General features: G+C 42.8%; 2 protein-coding genes across 6 annotated transcripts in view; one reads left to right on the forward strand and one right to left on the reverse strand.

Moving 5' to 3' along the window:
- Positions 1–164: 164 nt before the first annotated feature.
- N4BP2L1 (NEDD4 binding protein 2 like 1) lies at positions 165–11,595 on the forward strand. 4 transcript variants are annotated; one of them, XM_079322559.1, is made up of 6 exons: positions 169–592; positions 629–800; positions 6,920–7,044; positions 7,786–7,874; positions 8,353–8,429; positions 10,151–11,588. In XM_079322559.1, the coding sequence occupies exons 1-6, from the start codon at positions 421–423 to the stop codon at positions 10,374–10,376; spliced, it is 861 nt and encodes a 286-aa protein (XP_079178685.1). In that variant the 5' UTR covers positions 169–420; the 3' UTR covers positions 10,377–11,588. The 4 variants fall into 4 exon arrangements, with proteins under 4 accessions (XP_079178686.1, XP_079178685.1, XP_079178684.1 ...); XM_079322560.1 differs by lacking the exon at positions 10,151–11,588 and adding an exon at positions 9,952–10,079 and having other exon boundaries at positions 165–800; XM_079322558.1 differs by having other exon boundaries at positions 169–800.
- Positions 11,596–11,730: 135 nt separating this feature from the next.
- Positions 11,731–19,911, reverse strand: part of BRCA2 (BRCA2 DNA repair associated) — a gene marked incomplete at its 3' end in the record, with an annotated part of 33,990 nt that continues 25,809 nt past the window's right edge. For both annotated transcript variants that reach the window (XM_079322362.1, XM_079322361.1), the window contains 8 exons: positions 19,765–19,909; positions 16,922–17,043; positions 15,657–15,858; positions 15,272–15,438; positions 15,050–15,185; positions 14,150–14,406; positions 13,565–13,708; positions 11,731–12,276 (listed from right to left, as the gene is read on the reverse strand). In XM_079322362.1, coding sequence (XP_079178488.1) covers positions 11,731–12,276; positions 13,565–13,708; positions 14,150–14,406; positions 15,050–15,185; positions 15,272–15,438; positions 15,657–15,858; positions 16,922–17,043; positions 19,765–19,909 — 1,719 coding nt within the window. The remainder of the gene's footprint in view (positions 12,277–13,564; positions 13,709–14,149; positions 14,407–15,049; positions 15,186–15,271; positions 15,439–15,656; positions 15,859–16,921; positions 17,044–19,764; positions 19,910–19,911) is intronic.

A 19,911-nucleotide genomic window follows, 5' to 3' on the forward strand; every position in this document is an offset into this window, starting at 1 on the left:
GCCGTTGTTTGGCTACATCCCCTTGGTATCCTTGTTGCTTCTGTGGTTGAAGAGGATTCCCGTAGCTCGTTGCCAGGAAAGGGACGGGCGGCGAACAATTCTCGGAGCGTACCTGGTGGGTGCCCTGAAACCAGCGCCACTTCTCTTTCGGGCTTTGATGATTCACTCCCTTTCGAGCCTGCCCTGTAGTTCGCAACACAGAGGCAGCACATGTGACTGGAACGCTGTCAGCGCTGCCTCGGAGAATTTGGGGAATAATCCTGACTTTAACTAACTGGAGATGGTATCTCGGGCCAAAGTTCCGGGTGTGCAGCGAGTGCCGTAGCCGGGCGCTGTGGCCGTGGAGCCGCCCGTCCTTGCCCGTGTCCGTGTTCCCGGCAGCTTTCGCTTTCGCGGGGCAAAGTCTCGGCCGCCCGGGACATGGAGGGACGCGCATTCCCGCCCGGCCCCGCCCGCGGCCGAGGGACCCGGGGCCGGGGCCGGGGCCGGGCTGCGGAGCGGCTCCCACGGGCCCCCATTCCCGGGCGGGCCCCCCATGCCGGGCGATCCCCCCATGCCGGGCGGGCCCCCCATGCCGGGCGGGCCCCCATTCCCGGGCGGGCCCCCCATCCCGGGCGATCCCCCCATGCCGGGCGGGCCCCCATTCCCGGGCGATCCCCCCATGCCGGGCCCGGCCCCGCCGCCGCGGAGGAGCGGCTGCTGCAGGCGCTGGGCGGGCTGAGCCTGGGAGCCCCGCGGGCCGGGGGCAGGCTGGTGCTGCTGCGGGGGCTGCCGGGCGCCGGCAAGAGCACCCTGGCCAGGTAAGCGTGTCCCGCTCCGGGCAGGGCTGCGGGACCCGTGTGCCCGCCCGGCTGTCGCTGCGCTGCGGGTCGGGGATAGCGGGAGCCTTGGCCGATCGCAGCCCCCGGAGCCCCCCTGGCTCCAGGCTGCGCCCCCCGGGCAGCTGTGGCCGTGTCTGGGGACATCCAGTGGGACTGTGCGAGCTCCTGTTCCGAGCGAGCCGTACCTACGGGGATGCTTCTGGTGACATGGGCTGATCACTCCGACCAAAGCGGTGCTTGTTCCTGGTCTCAAAGGTGCCAGATGGCTTTCTTTTTATTTTATTTTTATATTTGTTTTTAAAATTATTTTTTTGTTGATTGGTTTGTTTTGGTTTGGTTTTGTTGAGTTGGGGGTTTTTCTGTGCTTAATCACGAACATGGTAAAACACTTCCTCTCTCTGCCTGAAAATTGACAATTCTGACAGTTCTGTTTTCGTCCTGTACTCCTGGTGAGAGCTTTAGCTATGTATAAAGTGAGCAGAGGAGGAGACCACTCCACTCTCCCACTGCTCAGAGGCTGATTGTAAACAGGGGGGAGACACAGTGCTGGGAAGCAGCAGCGCAGTCAGTGTGACCGTGCAGCCGTACTTTGGTAGCACAGAATCTCACAGTCTGGTATCACACAGCTGCCAGTGCCACCCACTCTCTATCAAAAGAGGAACATTCCCTGTTTTCTTACTCTGCTGGGCTGAGGAACCCGTGCTGGGTTCTGCTGAGAGAGGTGGCAGCCCAACGCTGTGTGATACCCTGGCTTCATCTCCAATTTCCTCTTCTCAGTGCAACACTTCCCTGTCCCACTGGGCCTTCTGCCTCACTGCACTTTGGTTCTTTTGCAAATTGCCAAATGCTGTGTTTTGCTCACACCCAAAATACCCACCTCTCCCTTCAGAGGCCGTGGAAGTGTGGGCCTGCTCCTTCAGGGGGATTTGTGTTTTCTCTTAGCACAGTGAGAACATAAAGGTTTGGGGGCATATTCTCAGGCATTGCAAGTTACTGTACTTACCTGTACTAGTTAGGGCAAAACACAAGGTTAATTGTTAATGACATATTTACAAAATAAGTTATAAGTATTGTTGTGATAGTCCTCTGTGAGATGAATATCTGAGTATCCTACTGTTCCTAGCCCCTGTTTATTGCATAATTGTGTTTACTTGTTCAGCAGCACACAGATCAAAAAGCAGCATTTAGTACCTCTCCTTAACCCTGTCCAGATTGGGAAGGACTGTACCAAGAGAATTCTTTTCTTGTTCTCACACTGCATACCTTTTAGTATTGGTAAATGCTATGTGCTGCACAAGGGAAAGCTTGCAAAAAGTGGCTGCAACACATTTCAGTGTAAGATCCCACTGGAGGAGAAAGGTGGTTGTTTATTTGCAAAAGCGCTCTGTAAACTCATTTTATAAATTCAAATTTATTTTCTCAGATTTTATTCACTCACAATATCACAACTTAATACTTGCAAGCATCAAGATGCATGTGCACAGGTGGTCTGTCTGAAATCAGAGTAGACAAGGACCATCAGCTGTCCCATCCTTGCTTTCTCTGCTGGGTTGCTCTCAGTTGGTGGTGGCAGGGTGGGTTTTGGCCAGGTCTGCTGTGCCTTCTCCAGCCAACAGCTCCTATGCTGCTGGTTTTTTTGCCTGTGAATTCTGCTTACTTGATGCTGTATGAATCTCAGGTGGGTTTTTTCCCCCATTATATGCATTTTCCCATCTTGGGTGTCTTTGTCCACTGCCCCTTTTGGGACAAGGGGAAGGAGGCAGGTGTGGAGAGGCTGGTGTGACCTAGTGGCATCCTCCAGCTCTCAGAGCAGTGGCAGGTCACCAGTGCTGGGCCTCAGCTGAGTGCTGGCCTTGGGGGGTGTAAACAGTCCCAGTTTTATTGCTGTTAATGATCTTGGCTGTGGGTGGCTACCTTTGTTTTAGTCTTTGCTCTGTTCTTTCTTCTGGTGCTTTCACACACATCTACATTCATTCATTCTGCATATCAGCCAGTATTTCTGTATTTCTGTCACAACCTCTACATCTTTACAACACTCATGAGACTCAAATCATGAATGTTATCACTGGTGATACAGCAACCCAGTGATCACTCCAGTTAAAAGCCCCCTTTTCCATTTGTCACACGGTCCTAGGAAAAAACGTGGACCCATGGCTTATTTCCCTGAACTTTCAGTGTCACTCAGCAGAGTTTGGATACAGCTTTGTAAGCTTTAGTTATGGTATTTTTGTTAAAATTATTTCCTTATCCTGGTTGCTCTCAGCTTGGAGCAGCCCTGTATTGGCATGGATCAGTTCAGGTCTGGTTTTAGGTTTCTGGTAAAGACAAAGGACCCATGTGTGATATATTGAGCAGTCAAGCCAGGACAAGGAGTTGGTCTGCTCACCACCAAGATTCACACCTGTCCAGCAGCTTCACTGTGAAGGATGAGCTTCCCTCAACCATGCACTTTAGGTGGCCCCAGCTACCTCCCTTTAACCATTCACTGAATGTCATGGAAGTGTGAAGGAGAAAGGGCAGCTGGGGGTCACATCTCCATCAGCCTCCTTCAGGTGTGTTGGGCATGCTCCTCCTGAACACTTTGTCCTTACTTCCCAGTGCAGATTCTGTGATCACACTGAGGCAAGTGCTAAGAAAAAGGCTACATGAGGTGCAGTGGCAGCTGTAGTTCCAAGAATGCCTCCCGAATTTAAGTGAGCCATGTACAAACTCATACCTGCTTCCCCAGCAAAATCTGCATTGCACAGCAGCTGCATTTCCAGCTCTTCAACAGCACATTGCTGTGCTGCACAGCTCAGCTTGCACCTAACCCTTTATTGAACAATTTAACTCAATCATTATAGGCTGAGCATAATTAAACTTGTAACTTTTCAGCCTCAGCTGTTGATTTATTGCTTGAAATGAGCTTGTTCTTGTACTCCCTTGTGAAGCACAGAGCCAGTGATCTTTCAGAACAGGAGGGGAAAAATGCACTGGCACTGAGGCATCAGTGCTTGGCACACTCTGTGTCTTCTCCAGCTCTCTCTGCTGCTGTTGTCTGGTTTATCCCAGCTCCTCTGGTCCTGGGCCAGCTGTTCCAGTGTTATCAGCACCTGACCCTGCTGCAGAACTGCAGCTCTGACAGGTTCATGAACTTCAGCTCTGCAGCTCCTGCCTCCAGGCAGCATTGCACTGAAAACATTTACCTGTGTGTGAAACCACTTCAGGTGAGTCTCCTGAGTGCTTTGACTGAATACCACACGAGCCTGGTGCTGTACATGGTTGGTCCCCCCCAGAGTCACAAAGGCACAGCTGTGTTCTGGCAGCTCCACCAGGGAAAGTCCTTGGGGCACCAGGAGTTGTTCAAACACAGTAGGCAGTGGCAAGTGCTGGGCATGTGTTCCAGTTCTCACCATCCTGCTTTCCTGCTGAAACAGAATGGTTTTAGACACCTTTTAAATGCCACAGAACATTCAACTGTTGGGAAGAGTGGCCAGAGCAAGTGGTTGCATGTGGTGCTGGTACATCCATGCTCTGGTCTCTGATATACCTGTGGCCTTCTGAGCACTGAAATTTTTTCTTCCAATCTGCGATCAGAAATCAATTTATTTTCAAGTTTTCTGATGGAAAAGTATGATAACCTATGGATACAAAGTGCATTATGCTCTATCCTTTGCTAAAGAAAGGTTTGCTGCTGTTTCAGAAACTACCAAGAATAAGAAAGTAAAAAGAGAATGGGGGATGTATCCTCTGCTTAAAATAAATCTCCTCAAACCCTTTTCTCCTCATCCCTCTACAAGGTGAAGGAGGTACCACATCCACTGCAAGATGAAGAGATGTAGAACTGAGCAATAATGTGTCCAAAGCAAATTAATACTGAGTGTTTCATGGATGCTGCCTGTCACACTGCAGTGCTTCCAGTTCACTGACTCTTTAAAAAATGCAAACAGAGATCCTATGTATCCTTTGATCTTGCAAAGAGATTGCATTTTTCTTTTCCTCCTTACTAAGCTTTACACTTACTGACCTACCAGCAGTGTGTAATTTCTTTTTACAGGGCAGTTCAAGATTTATTCATAAATAACCATTGTCACAAACCATCCCATTTTGCATAGCTGGTGTGTATTTTTCTAAAATACAGGTATTTTAATTGCTTACAGTGATTAAGGGCCTGATGTGATTTATGCAGGACCTTTCTTCTAAACCAATCTGAGGTCCTGTGAAGATTGTGGAAGGCTCATTTCATAAAAAGCACACAAAAGGGTTCTTGATGCCATTTGGAATGATAAGGGAGAGAAGAAATAGGAGTTTTGTCAACTTTGTGAGCAATATGAAAGGGATTACAGAAAACAGCTGTAAACTTCAGCCACAGTTTGGTTGTTTTGCTAAAAGTTTAAACCAGCAAAATAAGCAGAAGGTAAGCCATCTTTATGTTGCTGTTAGCAGGAGCTCATTTGGTGAGACTATAGCAAATGTGACAGTATTTCATGGGTCTCAGCCCATTTTGTCCCATATCTTTCCTCCTTTGAAATACAGGTTTTATCTGCTTTAATTGTTGATGTGAGGACTGTAGACTGAGCTTACAGCTATTCACCTGCACTTTAGATTGGGAGCTTTGATATTAACCCATAAGCAAAGTGTTGAAAATTCAGTAAGGTATGTGCTAAGGAAATGGATTTAAAAATTTTCCCTGGTTAAGAACATTTTATAAAGAAATACTGAAAAAGAAAAAAAAATACTGAGATCTTTGTTAATGTGCACAATTTTATGTGCCTATTAGTAGCTAAAGGAACAATACATATTTCAGCAGTCAGTTTTTTAGAGAAGAAATTGCAATGAGTAAAGCAGTGGGAGAGGTGAGATGCTGAATCATAGTGAATGTATCAGACTATCCACAGCAGTGACCAGATAAGCATTAGGTGTTGCTATGATTTCCACTGTAAGAATTTTTTTGCCTGAGGCCAGAATTAAGGCAACAAAATTTTACTGTTTGCTAAGTTTAAAACATGGCTTTTCTTAAATCAGTGTAATGTTGTGAATAAAACATCCCTTTGGATCTGGAAAACAAGGGCAGGTAGGTGCTGAATGATGCATGACAGGAGGGCAGCCCAGTCCTGGCCCCATCAGCACCGAGTCTCTGCTCGCTGGGCTGGACCCCACCACAAAATAACATTAATTAATCAGCAGATGATAGAAGTTGCAGTAGAGACAGAGCAAAGTCAGAAGCTGAATTTTATTCAGCTAAATGCACCCTGCAGTCCTAGTGAGGGGGTGCTGCTTGCAGGCAGATTGGGGTACAACTGGTAAGTAAATGGTTGGAAGAGGTGGATGACAGAATTAAGGTTCTGTGTGCCTCTTCTGCTGATAACCTGGAGACACCTTTTCTCTTGCTCTTGCCCACAAAGATAAGACCCTGAGAAATTGTTATTTTGCAGCTTGTGGGGGTGGAAGGAGAAAATATTAGAATAGAAAATATTGACTTTTCACTTGGATACTTGTTTGCAAATTAAAATTTTTAGAAGGTGCTACCTACTTTACAACCAAAAAAGCCCCCCAAACCAAACAGATGGTTCTCTGGACCATCTTTACTAAATGACAAATCCTTCCTCCTGGTTATCTTCAGAAATCTCTGTAGTAAAATTCCTGTTGTCAAAGAGTTTTCTGACATGAATTTCCACTCCTGGATAAGCAAGTTTTGGGTGGCTGGGTTTTTTTTGTTTTGTTTTGTTCCTTTTTTTTTTTGATTATTTGGCTTTGTTTTGTTTTGTTCTTGTTTTTTTGTTTGGTTTTTTTTTTTTCCTTTCTCTTTAAAATCCTGCTTTCTCAGATAACTCAGAAGGAGAGCTGAATATATTAATTAGATTAAAGACTTGGATGTTGGTAGTCCAGTGTAGATTTCTCTGCTGGATTAAAGAAATCAAGGCCACACCTTCAAGCTCCATTCCTTTCTTCCTATGTACCCATCTACTGATTGCAGTACTTCCAGATCCTTTAAATTGGGATTTTTCAGGTGAAGCACTGTGTGTATTTGCAGAGCACTCAAATAGCTCATGATGTAATGCTCTCCTTGAAGGGTGTTACCAGGTACTAATCCTTCTTTCACATCTTTTTTCCTGCAGGCAGCTGAAACGTGACCACCCCGGGGCTGTAGTCCTTAGTACTGATGACTTCTTTGTTGAAAATGGTGTCTACATCTTTGAGCCTGACTTCCTAGAGGATGCACATAAGTGGAACCAGAAAAGAGGTGACCTAACTTGATCCAGGGGCTGTGCAAAATAGTTTTGCATTTCAGGCTGTCTTTAAACTTAGCCCCCAGAATAAAATATCCCAAGGTCGTGTCATACACTGCAGTTCATGGGGTGTTACCTAAAAAAATACATTTACCACTTCTGATTTTATTTCTTCTGACTTATGAAAGGGAAATTTGTAAATGAAAGCATTTTGGAGGTTGGTTAATGTTATTTTAGAGGAAGAACTGCTGAGTCTTGATACCCTTCAGACACCAGCCCAGCAGCTGCTCCTTGCAGTATAGGCTGTGCAGCTTCTTAGTTGTCTGTCCTGACCTGGAAGGGGGTGGGAATGTAATGATAGACAGGAAGAAAACTTACAGGCTGAGTTTAAGTTTGAGAATTAAACAACCCAGGTCTCTACTCAATGTACCATGCTTTTATGGCTGTGTTCTGAAGGAATTCATAGCGATGGCAAACATACTTTGAGATCATGCAACAGGGATCTCCTGCAAATGACAGTAATTTTTGGCAGTTGTGTGTTCTGTAAGAGCTTCAGATCAGCCAGAAGCTGCACCACCTCTACCATGAGAGCTGCTGGGCACTGACCTTGGCTCCCTTTTGGGTGGTAGCTGCAAACCCAAGTCTGGTGGGGAATCAGCATGCCAGCAGTGGGCAAAATGGGACACTGTAGGGCTAGTAAGGCCTGGCTCTGTTATTGGATACATTTTAGCTTTACTCAATGTGTTACATTGCAGCACGCAAAGCCATGAAGAATGGGAAAAGCCCCGTTATTATTGATAATACCAACATCCATGCTTGGGAAATGAAGCCGTATGTGATGATGGTAGGGAAAGCTCCAATTTATTGCTTTTATATGCCTAGAAATTACATTTACAAGGTGATCTGACTGGAAAGGTTCTTTACATGGCTAAACATATTTACTTCACTTTTCCCATTGTTCTCTAATTATAGTTAAGGATGGATGAAGTAGGAACAGAGGGGTCAATGTAGTTGTTTAGCTGGTCAGCTTTGTAACTCAGTGAAGACAAAACAACTTGAAAAGATTAATGGCCTTTGAATCTGCACTGCTTTTTCTTGGTGATGAGAGCATCAAAGCCTTCCCCAGTAGTGACATGAATTGCACAGTTCTCAAAATATTTGCTGACAAATATATCAAGATATTATTTATAATTGCAGTTCATGACTTGTGAAAAATACATTATACAGTCTTTGAAGTCACATTGGTGTCTCTTATCAGGTGTTCTGGCAGATGTGGCAATTCTTTTAGTGCAGTTTCATAATGTCACCTTTGTGTCCTTTAGGCACATGAAAATAGATATGAAGTTACATTCCAAGAACCGGACACACCCTGGAAGTTCAATGTTCAAGAGCTAACAAGGTACATAGTTTTCTCTTTGCTGGAGCAGGCATCTCATTTTGTTGACATGCTCTGAGAAGTCAGCCTTCTTTCTCTGCATTTAAGGAAGAATGTAGCCTGGTAAATGACAGTAGAAGGATTGTTGTGGAAAATTTCCATTGCTGAGTACCTGCAGTGAATTCAGCCCTGAAAGAGCTTGGAGTCAGGCAGTAGAAAAAGCAACAAGCCCTAAAGCATATTTCTGTGCTGCAAGCTTGATGGGGCAGGAGCTCTGATTTTCATTTTGTATTTTGTGCAGCAGTCTCTTTTGTTTGGGCACAAACCTGAATCTAAGAGCTACAGACCATATTCAGACTCCTGTCCTTTAGAATCTAACCATAACAGATGCTGTCCTGCTGCAGCATGGAGGGATGGTATCTCAATGGGGTTCTAGAGGATCTTTGTAAAGATGTTAACACACAGACAGATAAAGAATGTATCCACTCTGCACATATAGAGACAGCTGAATGCAGTTCTAAGAATGTTATGTTGACCAGTGGCTGCAGGTTAATGGTTGTAGTCACTGAAAAAAATCGTGCAGGCTGACTTCCTAGCCTGATGTGCAGTGAGTTACAGGGGACAGTTCTCTCCCAGCTACCAAATCCAGAAGATAACACATGCTAACTTAGTGCAAGAAAACAAGGCGTGGTGACTTCATTGCAATGGATAGATTTATTTTCTACCATCCAGGAGCTCTAGTCAGAAATTAATGCTGCTGCTGTCTGTGTGTGATGGCCATGAATGGCAGAGGCCAAGGGCCAGAGCGCTCATGGCTGCAGGGGGAGGCTGGATGTGGCAGATGAAGGTCAGGGCTGGGGACAGGTGAGGACACCCCCAGCCTGAGCTGTCAACCAGCTCTGGCCTCAGCAGCACCAGCCACGGGTAGGGGAGCACTGCAGGGGCACAATCTGACCATTTGTTGTAGGCAGAGCTACTCAGTAACTTGCAATTTGTTTTATTAAATATTTGACACACATTGACTTTTCACAGCAGCACTGTAAAGCTAATTCACATACACTCACTAGGGCTCAAGTTGTGCCTTAATAGCACTAAGTGGCAAACCCAAAGCTATTCAGGGTTTGCAAACTCACAAACAGAAATTCCTGGTGGTCTTTGGGAAGGCAATTCCCACTAAGTTGTGGAGGGTTTGTGGCTGGTGCTACTCTGGCTGCTCTATCCAGAAAGCCCTGTGTGTTTGAGCATTGTGTTCCCCTCCCTCTCAAACTTGTCATTTACAAGTCTACCCTACATCACGGGTGGTGCTTCCCTACTTGCTCTCAAAGCAACAGCAGATTGTGCCCTCTGTCCCTGCTGCTATGTCAGTGTCTGGGCTGCATCTCCAGCTGCACAAAAGCTCAGAGGCCAACAAGCTGTTAGTGCTAAAACACAGCAACATTTGTATAAAATACCACACAGGTCAGTACTACACAACTCTTATTTTGGACATTTATCAACTTCCTATGTCCTGTCTGCCTCCCAAAAATAATGGTGTTATGTTTTTCAGCAGTCACAATAATATTCCTAAGAAGTAGGTGGAAGTGAACAGTAATTTGAAAGAAAATGCCAGAAAGAGATCAGTGGAGACCTGAAGCATTATGCTCACTTAGCAAACTGAAGGCACAGTCAGCTAAATACTTGTACACAGGCAGCTAAATACTTATACACAGGCAACTAAATACTTGTATTTTCTCTGTTGACTACAGAAGAAATATTCATCATGTCCCCCGGGAAAAGATACAACGGATGAAAGAACAATATGAGCACAATGTTACCTTCCACAGTGTTCTCCGGTCTGAAAAACCAAGCAGGGATGAGGGAAGTCACAGTGGAGCAAGTGCAGCTTATGGCACAGGTCCCCATCCCAGCCACCTTTCTGCCCTGCCAAGGAGGAGACCTGGCACAGCACGTACGAATGTGACATTTAACTGAAAATGTGCATTCCTTGGTGTTTTAACTATCAGGGTACAAGAGCCTCTAGTTTTACATTTTTTTCCAAACTGTTTTTTATTCTTGAGTTTTTCTACTACATTTCTAAATTACTTTTATTTCTTATAAACCTTTAAATGGCATTGGACTGTGATCTCACAGCTCTACAGGACCACTGTAAGAGCCCTGTATCCAGTACTAACTGTACTCCCTCTTGTCCTTCTTCCTCCAGGAAAATCCATTCAGGCACATCTGAAATGCACTGGCTCTACCACATGCCACTTTTTGGTGTTATTTTCTGCATCACAGCCTGACACTAGCAATAAACATTCCTAACTTGTTTCTGTCTTAAGGCCATTGTGGCCAATTCTTTCCCCACACATCTGGCATTTTTTGCCATTTTTATGCTTTATATGTGACTGTATACACTCTTTGTATCTAGTGTAACTTTCAGAGGCAAAGTGAATGATACAAAAAGTAGCTCAACCGATTGTAGCAAGATTTGATGCTGTTCCCTTTTCACTGACTGGATTCATGCTGGTCTTACCTCACACACAGCTTCTCCAGCCTGGAAGCAAAATACTTCAACAGAGCAAACTTAGCTCTTCACCTTGCCAAGACATAGAAGTTCACTGATCCCAAGATGGAGAGGCTCCAAAATGAAACATTAGTGTTAGGCTTGTGCATGTTAACTCCTAAGTGGGAGCAGGGCTACAGGAGCAGCTCTGAACAGCTGAAGCAGAAACACAGACCAAGGAACTATTGCATGGCATTTTGCTCTGAATCAAATAATCATAGCTGTTCTTTAAAGCTTTTTTAGTGCTATAGGGAAAGTCTGAAGAGCATAGTACAAGAACTGTGCCAGAACAGCAGAACAACATTTCAGGATTAAAGTGTTCTGTATGGTGAAAATAAGAGAACTTTTTATTATGCCCTGTGCCACTTTGGACAGCCAAACTATTCTAATGTTTCAGAGGGTAACAAAACTGATGGCTTTAGACTGAAACAAAGATCCTGCTGTAATACAAGAACACAGAATCAATGGCTTACAAAAATGTCATCAAACCTTCAGCCACACTGAAGCTATTGTACAGTACATCTTTGTGAGAAGTGTTTACATACTAAAGTTCAAACTATTTTGCAAATGAAGTGGCATTTAATGAGTCTGTTTTTGTAATAGAACTTTATTAAATACAATCAAGTTTTAATGTACAAAATGTAAAAATAATTTGAGTTTGAAATATATACAATACTGTACATGTGCATTAGCAGCATTTTCAGGATTTTGGTCTTTGTAGATTCTGTTGGGTGGGTAATGAGTCCTCAGGTTCCTTTGGGTTCTTCTGAAGAGCCTTTGCTACTTCAGAACTGATTTTGCTGAGTTATTTGCTTCCCCAGTAGACCTGGAACTATTTCTGGATGAAAGACCATCAGATAAAGTAGTAGCTGTTGCAGTGCTGTTTTCATTTACATAATCCATCTTCTTTTCTTCTGGTAAATTATTCACGAGTGCTTGTGTATTAATCATTGCCAATTCTTCATCAGCAACCAGGTCATTCTCAGGAAGATGGACAGTTTCTCTCACTTTTCTGCAAGGGGTGACATAGCCATTATTCTGATCTGTCACTTTAGGTGACTTGCTGTGCTGTAAACCCAAACTTCGTGGAGGCTGAAATGCTCTTTTAACAGATGGAGAAATTACTGAACATATTGGTGTCAGTGGTGGAGGGGCAGGTATGCAACTGAGGAAGTCCATAGCTTTTCTCTTTTTGCTGGTTTTGAGGTGGTCTTCATTAACTGTAGCAGGTGAAGGTGCTTTTGCTGACCTTGGTGTGACAACTTTCATGCTTGGTGTGCTAGTTGACAAAGGGCTTGGATACTTCATTTCAGTTCTAGAAGACATCTGGGTGAAAAGAGAAGTTTTATGTTGAATAGAATGCTCTGTTTCATGAACTTCCTCAATGCCTTCCAAAAATGGGGGAACCCCTCCTCCCAGTATAAAAACACATCATCATTCATATCCCATTTAAGGTTAGTTTGGTATCTCCTGATGGTGATTAATATTATTCATTCAAATACTGATGATTGATAAATCACTGTTTATCTGTACATTTACAATTTGTTTCTAAGAGCTAAGCAAAATGTATGGGAATTTTTCTACACCAGATGGTAAGAAATCAAAACACTAAGTCTTCTACTGCCTTGGCTATGTCCTTCACATATGACTGGTTAAATAAGTAAAAAGGAAAAAAAAAAAAGGAAGAAAAACCAGGACAGAACATAGACCAAAAATTTGAAGACAACAATATACCTAAGATGGATGCTGCATTGCAAATCTTTCAAGCACAAGCTTAAGAATACATTTAATATCTTATTTGTTTAAAGACAATTAATGTATTTAATAAACTACAAAGAGATAAACTAGTTAATCTATAAAATATATAAACTAAACCTTCAGAATTAAGCATTAGCCCTTCCCTCTGAAATGGAAGAGAATGCCTTATCAGCTTAAACTTAGTCCCCAAGAATTGATATCACACCAGGGTCTTTCCACCTCCCTTGCAACTCATGGCAGGAAAAATTTTTGTTCTGACAGTGCTCAGTATTCCACATCAGAAACAACTCACCACCAGCAGCTTTCATGGGAAACTTGAGTACTATTTAAATCAACTTTTGTCAAGACTAAAATTCATTTACTAGGTGATATCTCTTGCCTTTTAAATCCTAGAAATTTCTAGAAAAAGACCAGGAAGTAAATTCTCTCAATAAAGGTGAGAATTGCAAAATGCCTTGAAATAAAAATGTACAGATCAAGATTTTTCCTTCTGTGACATTCACATCAGATAATCTTCACCATGGGACCAAAGAAGCCCTAACTCATCTATAAAGGAAGGATGATTCATTTTACTCACATCAAATTCAAAATACTTAAAGTATGTTGTAGAAACAGGCCACAAGGGGAAGTTTATATGTACTGTTGGGAGGAAGGATAATCTATCTCATGGCTCCTCCTGGGGAATAATCCTTAACCCACACACACAGAGAAAGCTTCTAATCAGCTTGCATTGCCCTGAAAAGATTGGATGAAGTGGACTGAGAAGTGAAACCATTCACCACAGCTATAACACCTGCTTAAATCCTTACTGCATGTACTGCCAGGACAAACACAGCATTAATTACCAAAAGCTTACCAAACTTTTATCCTCTGCAAAGCTGCAGGAAGGAGAGGGGCTTTCCAAGCCACATCTTTTAGTTAAACTGGGTGTAAGCAAGAGATTTCTTCGTAGCACATTCATCAATTTACTTTCTGCATCAGAGCAAAAGGAGGCCACGTTCTGTAAGGGAGAACAGAGTTTGCAATGCAGAATAGTTGGCTTTCAAACTATGTAAGGACTATACACATTTAAGACTTTCTTTTCTCATCATTATCCCACTGGAGTTTGATTTTATATCAAATGACAAACATAGAAGATGCTGCACTTTCTGTCCATGGCATATTCCCTATTGACAGGTACAAGAACTTTTGCCAGCCAAAGATTCTGTGGTACATCCTAAAGACAGTGCTGGATGAGCTGGGAAAAAAAAAATCAAGACATTCAATCCTCCAGGAAAATTTCATTAACATCTTACTCCATCTCCCAGAAAAGCCCCCTCAAATTCAGTCTTATGTGCATTACTTGTTTTAAAGCTTTATCAGCACTAACAGACTTTTTGGTGAAGGCTGTAACACAGCAGTAACTAAAACTAACCATCAAATGACATTTCTACAGGTTTACCTCTATGACACTTCTCAGTTCATTAACCTTCTCTTGGAGATAGCATTCCTTTGGACTGGCTGAGAATAAAGAAAGATCTCCAGCCAGCAGCACGGGAATTTCTGATCTGAATTCAGACTGCCACTGAAGGTTGCTTGCAGAAATGAGTGAGCAGCGGACAACTACATCTTCAATAGCCAAGTGTCTGAGATCTGTCCAGATCTTTACTGCCACTAAGTTATAGCTTTCATCAGATAAGTACACCACAGTAGTGAAACCTAAAAGCAGGAAGAAAGTTTGAGTTAAACCTTTACACCTCTTTAAGTAAAGGTACTGTGATTTGGATCTACTGAAAAAATGTCACACACATCTTGAAAGAGCTACATGGCAGCCCATCTGCATGGTGACAGGTATCTCATGCTTCTTTCATATTCTACATCAGCTCCCTACTGATTACAGAAAACTTAAAATCTGTGTCTTTAAAAACAATACATCTATGGAACTTGTCCTCTTTGTCTAGAAGGTTATCCACCTCTCCCTATCCATGAGCTCCAGTGCCTGAATTCTACTCATTCCATGACCCTGTACACAGAAGAGGGAGTTAATGCACATGCATGATGGTATTTCTGCAGATGCTGAACACAGATGTGAGAACTCGGGCTTGCCATTTATGGAAAAAATATAAATATTTAAATATAAGCAGCTTTTGAGCTTAGATCCTGCCTTACTCCCTGAGCTAATAAGCAGAGACAGTTTTTCTTCAGAAATACAGATTTATCTGCCAGCATGTCACCGTGACAGGCCATATTAGCAGGTTTTCACATGCCTGAGATGCAGGTACAACAGCAAGGTAACTGACTTTTGAAATAAAGAATTCAGTATTTATTCAATGGGAGGACATGAACGTGATCCACAATGTACCTGTTCTGCTAACAGAAATTACAACTCCGACTAAATCCACTTCAGCACATGGTGGCTGAAAAGAAGGATCCAACAAACTGGTGAATTCCAGAGCCTTTCTTGGAAAGAAAATCTGTACCAGCATCTCCTGTGATACCTGATGAAACACAAAACTTCAGTATTTGCTACACTTAGAGTGTGATGCATTTTAATGATGCACCTTTATGCACTTAAAGCACTTACTGGTAGCTGCAGATACTGAGTTTTCTTGGTGGCTGTTAAGTGGATGTTGGTGGAGTCTGCCCTGCCCCTGGGCTGGGACACTGACAGCTGGAAGATCCTGTAGCGAGCGCCTTCCTTCAGCAAGGAACACACGTCGGGCAGTGGGCGCCAGATACTCAGTACTGCTCCTGACAACGAAACAGTAAGCTCAGTTACCTGCTCAGTAATAATTTGAAGGCTTTTAAACAAAATAAATCTACAGCACTCCGCCCTATCCAAAAGCCCTAAACCAAGAATCAAACTGGAAATATTACCATGCAAGTTAAAATACTGCTGGGAAACTCTTCAAATCTATGTATGCTGACCAGTTACCCACTTAGTTATTTATAATTTTTCAAGAACTAACCTTTATGTTTTTCTTGCTTTCTGTAGTCTACGACATATAATCTCCATACTGCAGACACATCCCTCTTGTAACAGCCATTTTCTTCCTGCTCTGCTGACTCTAAAGCCTTCTTGAATTGTTCCTGCATCTGAGTTTGTTTTTTGTCATTCATCAGCTGCCTGTAATCCTTCAAAGCTTTTAATTGGTCATCGCTGAGATATCCCTGCAACCAAGAGAAAATGAACTCGGGATCTTCTTTATTATTTATTAAAATAACACTGTCAAGATTTTTAGATAGCCTCTTTCTTGAGTGTTCATCTATTAGAAGCAATTTATTTCCAGGTGATACAATACTAGGACTTGAAATGAGGTATATTAAAACAACAGGAGGGAGCAGTTCTTAGCTGGTACTCAGCTGGTGCTCTCTGGTCTGTGCAGAGCATTACACTGCACACTGTTCTTATGTGACAATTAGTGAGAAGCCTGCTTGAGAGTGCATTAATTAAGGTGAATATTTAACATAACAGGCAGGCTTGCCTGGTTCATATGAAGATATAATAGGAAAAATTTCTGTAAGAATAAAAGAAGAGTTGCACTTCTCCTCAGGCTGCTGTCTCTGAGCTGACACAATGATTTACACTAAAATGCATCAAACCCATCACTTTTCTGACCAAGCCTTCAAGACCTAGATGCCTGTACATGCAGCTCCAGAGACAAGGATACCATTTAATCAAATAAAGGCAGATCATATGGCTTTATGACAGACAAGGATCTTCACTTTCAAGACATGCATTTAATTTTTAACAACTGTCAGGGACTAATCACATGCATCTTTATCAGTAAAGGCATGAACATTTAAAAGTTGTGATTTAACTGGAACAGGGAATGAAGACAAAAAAGACAATATAATTATTCAAACAATTCAGTGAACAGCATGCAAGAATATGTGTATTAAACTCTAGATTGATGAGATGCATTAAGTTTTCATGTATGCAAGACAAAGCAAAGTAACAAAATTACAAGTAACATTAACTTTTAATTGTGCTTTATCCTGGATCTTTATACCAAGAGAAAATTGCCATCCAAGATAAAATTAAACAATTACAACAAACCTTCATTAATTTTTTTTCAAGATTTTTAATGTTAATTTATTTAGCAATAATCATGCTGTAGAAAACATCAAGACAGCAAAACCAAAATTTAATGGTCAGTTTTAGCAGGAGTTATGACATTTTGATTTATTCCAAAAGTTTTTCAAAATTAGCCCAGTAGGATCTACAAGTTACCTCCATATAACCAGGATCAGATGCACTCTGAATTGCTTCATAAAGTTCTGCACCATCTTGCAAATTACGGATTTGCTGTCTTGTGATTATCCGTGATCTTGGTGTTCTTCTACTGGTTCTCTCTGTTGAGAAAAAGCCTTTATGTGGAGTACAACCAATACACATTAAAGTGAAGGAAGAAATAATTATGTAAGAAGCACAGTACTACTTAGGCCTTGCCAGAATAAAAATACATGCATAGGAACTGATGTATATATATGTGTCTGTATACCAGGAAAATACAAGTAGAAAAAAAAAATCCTATTCATTTAAATACAACATAGATTAGAATATCATACAAACTTTGGGGAAGCCAGTATCAGTGTCTGCACTTGGGAGAGGGTGAGTGATTTGATAGGCTGCCAAGAACCTTCATAGATACTTGACTACATTTTCTTTATGTCCAATCACTTCCTCTTCCTCTTATGCAGCAGAAAAGTCTTAAAGACACCAAAATGTGGGACAGCTGGTGACCACAGGCCTGCACATGAAGCTTCCTCAGGACATCAGCTAAATGCCAAGTTAACTTAAAGGAAACACTTACCCTCTCCTTAGGTAAGTCACTTTGCTGACAGAATTTTGATGAATTCCTTCAGCTTAGTAGATTCTCATGTACACAAGTTTACCAAACAAAGCACACGAGGTGTCATAGCAGTGAAGTTTAAGAATTACAAGGCCATCTCTGATTTCAACTAAGAATTCCATGCTAGAACTACTGTTAGAAATCACTGGCAGAGGTGGACAGTGTCAGCCATTAAAGAATTAGAATACAGCTGAAGTGGAAGGTCATTGGTCCAAAACCCCTGCTCAAGTAGAAGGCTGATCAAGACCATACCCAGTGAACTTTTGATTATCTCCAAGGATGGAGATTTCACAGCCTCTCTAGCCAACACGGTCAGTCAACCATTATAGTGAAAAAGTGTTTCCTGATGTCCAGAGGGAACTTCCTGTGTTCCCAGTTTGTGCCCATTTGGCTCTGGACCTGTCACTGGACACCACTGGGAGAAGCCTAGCTCCATTTTCTCTGCACTGTCCTTTCACGTATTTAAGTACATTGATCAGATGTCCCTGAGCCTTCTCCAAGTTCAGTGGTCGCAGGTCTCTCAGTGTTTCCTATGTCAAATGCTCCAATTCCTTAAATACATTCATGGCCCTTTGTTGCAATATCTCCAGTGTGTCCATATCTCTTTTGTGAGGAGCCCAGAATTGGACATGCATTCCGCATGTGGCCTTACCAGTGCTAAACAGAATGGAAGGATCACCTTCTTAGACCTTCTGGCAACAATTCTCAATTGTTCTCCAGGACCCCCAGGGATCTTTCTGCCACACTGCTTTCCAGCAGGGTGGGTCCCAGCATGGACTGGTGCATGGCACTGCTCCTCCCCAGGTGTAAGATTTGCAATTTGTTTTATTGAACTTCACGAGGTTCCTGTCAGCCTATTTCTCCAGCTGCCAAAATCCCTGTGGATGGCAGCATAGTCCTCTAAAGTATCCATCACTTGTCCTAATTTTCAGCATCAAACCTGCTGTAAGTACACCACCCCATTCTACAGATCATTAATGAATTTGTTAAAACAGGACTAGGCCCAGTACTCATCCCTGGCATACACCAGGAGTTACTGGTTTCCAAACAGACTGTGGGCCACTGATCACCACCCTCTGGGCCCAGTTCAGACAGTTTTCAATCCACCTGCCTGCCTGCTCATCCAGCCCATCCATCAGCTTCTCTCTGCAGATATTAAGAGACACAGTGACAAAAGCCTTTCTGAAGTCCAGGTACACAATGGCACTGCTCTCACCTCAACTGCCCAAGCCAGTTATTTCATCACAGAACATTGTCAGGTTGGTCAAACATGACTTCCCCTGAGTGAATCCTTGCTAAATACTCCAAATCACGTATTTTTCCTTTGTGTACCTGCTAACAGGATTATTCCAGGATTATTTGTTCCATCACCTTCTCAGGGATCTGGTAAGGCTGGCTGGCCTGTAGTTTTCTGATCATTCCTGTCTTTTCTGAATACAGCAGATACATTTGCTTTCTTCCAGTCTCCAGGCACCTCTACCAATCAACTAATGATCATTCAAAGAGGATCAAAAGCAGCCCCACAGACATCAGTCAGCTCCTTCAGCACTTTGAGTTAATCCCATCATCAGCCATGGACTTAGATACGTCCAGTTTGCCTGAGTGTTCTCTAACCCTCTTTCACCAAGGATATGTCTTCCTTGCTTCAGAATTTCCCCTGGTCTCTGTGGCCTGGGATTGCCAACCAAGGGCACTCAGTAACTCAGCATTCTCGACCTGTGTCACCAGAGTGCCTGTCCCACTGAGCAGCTCCACTGACCTCAGTGTCTGCAGAGTCATGCAATTATTCATGAGGAAAGATGCTTACTGCTTGGTCTTGGTGTTCAGGTCTACTGAAATACATCCTAGCAGTGCCCACCTCTGGGTGAAATCTTACAGCATCACATCCTTAAGAGGAATGAAATTATAAATTCTACAATTTTGTAGCATTTCCCTGAGAATCCTCTCAAGGATAATTTTTTAGTGGCCTGGCTACCAGTATGTTCAAGAGGTGTTTCCAAGATAGCTGCAAAGCCATGCAAATAAGCACATAACCATTTTGTACCAAAAGGTCTTGATACACAGCAAGCAAAAACCTGAAACAACAACAAAGAAAGCAACCCAAAATCCCATCTCTGCTTCTCTATCACCAGAGAAGATTTTTGACCATTTCTTTAGATTTTTTAAAAATCAAGATGTTTTTCTATTCTTAATATGTGTTCTGAAAGAATGAAAGTGTTACCTTCATGCTTTTCATATTCTGCTTGGATTTTTGTAAACAGAGCTTCCAGTTTCTTTTGCTGATCCTCTTCATGCTTGGCAGCTTCCCTTTCTTCAGCTCGGCTGTTACGAAAAACATAGGAACCAGCTGACGTCTTTTCCATCCACT

Source organism: Erithacus rubecula (assembly GCF_903797595.1).
Source record: "Erithacus rubecula genome assembly, chromosome: 1".
Lineage (NCBI taxonomy): Eukaryota > Metazoa > Chordata > Aves > Passeriformes > Muscicapidae > Erithacus > Erithacus rubecula.

Excerpts from the sequence above, each read along its gene's own strand:
- N4BP2L1 (XM_079322558.1), top strand. The coding sequence starts at position 421 with ATGGAGGGACGCGCATTCCCGCCCGGCCCCGCCCGCGGCCGAGGGACC. Across the intron at positions 7,045-7,785 it reads TAAGTGGAACCAGAAAAGAG|CACGCAAAGCCATGAAGAAT; the intron begins GTGACCTAACTT and ends GTTACATTGCAG. Across the intron at positions 7,875-8,352 it reads TGAAGCCGTATGTGATGATG|GCACATGAAAATAGATATGA; the intron begins GTAGGGAAAGCT and ends TGTGTCCTTTAG.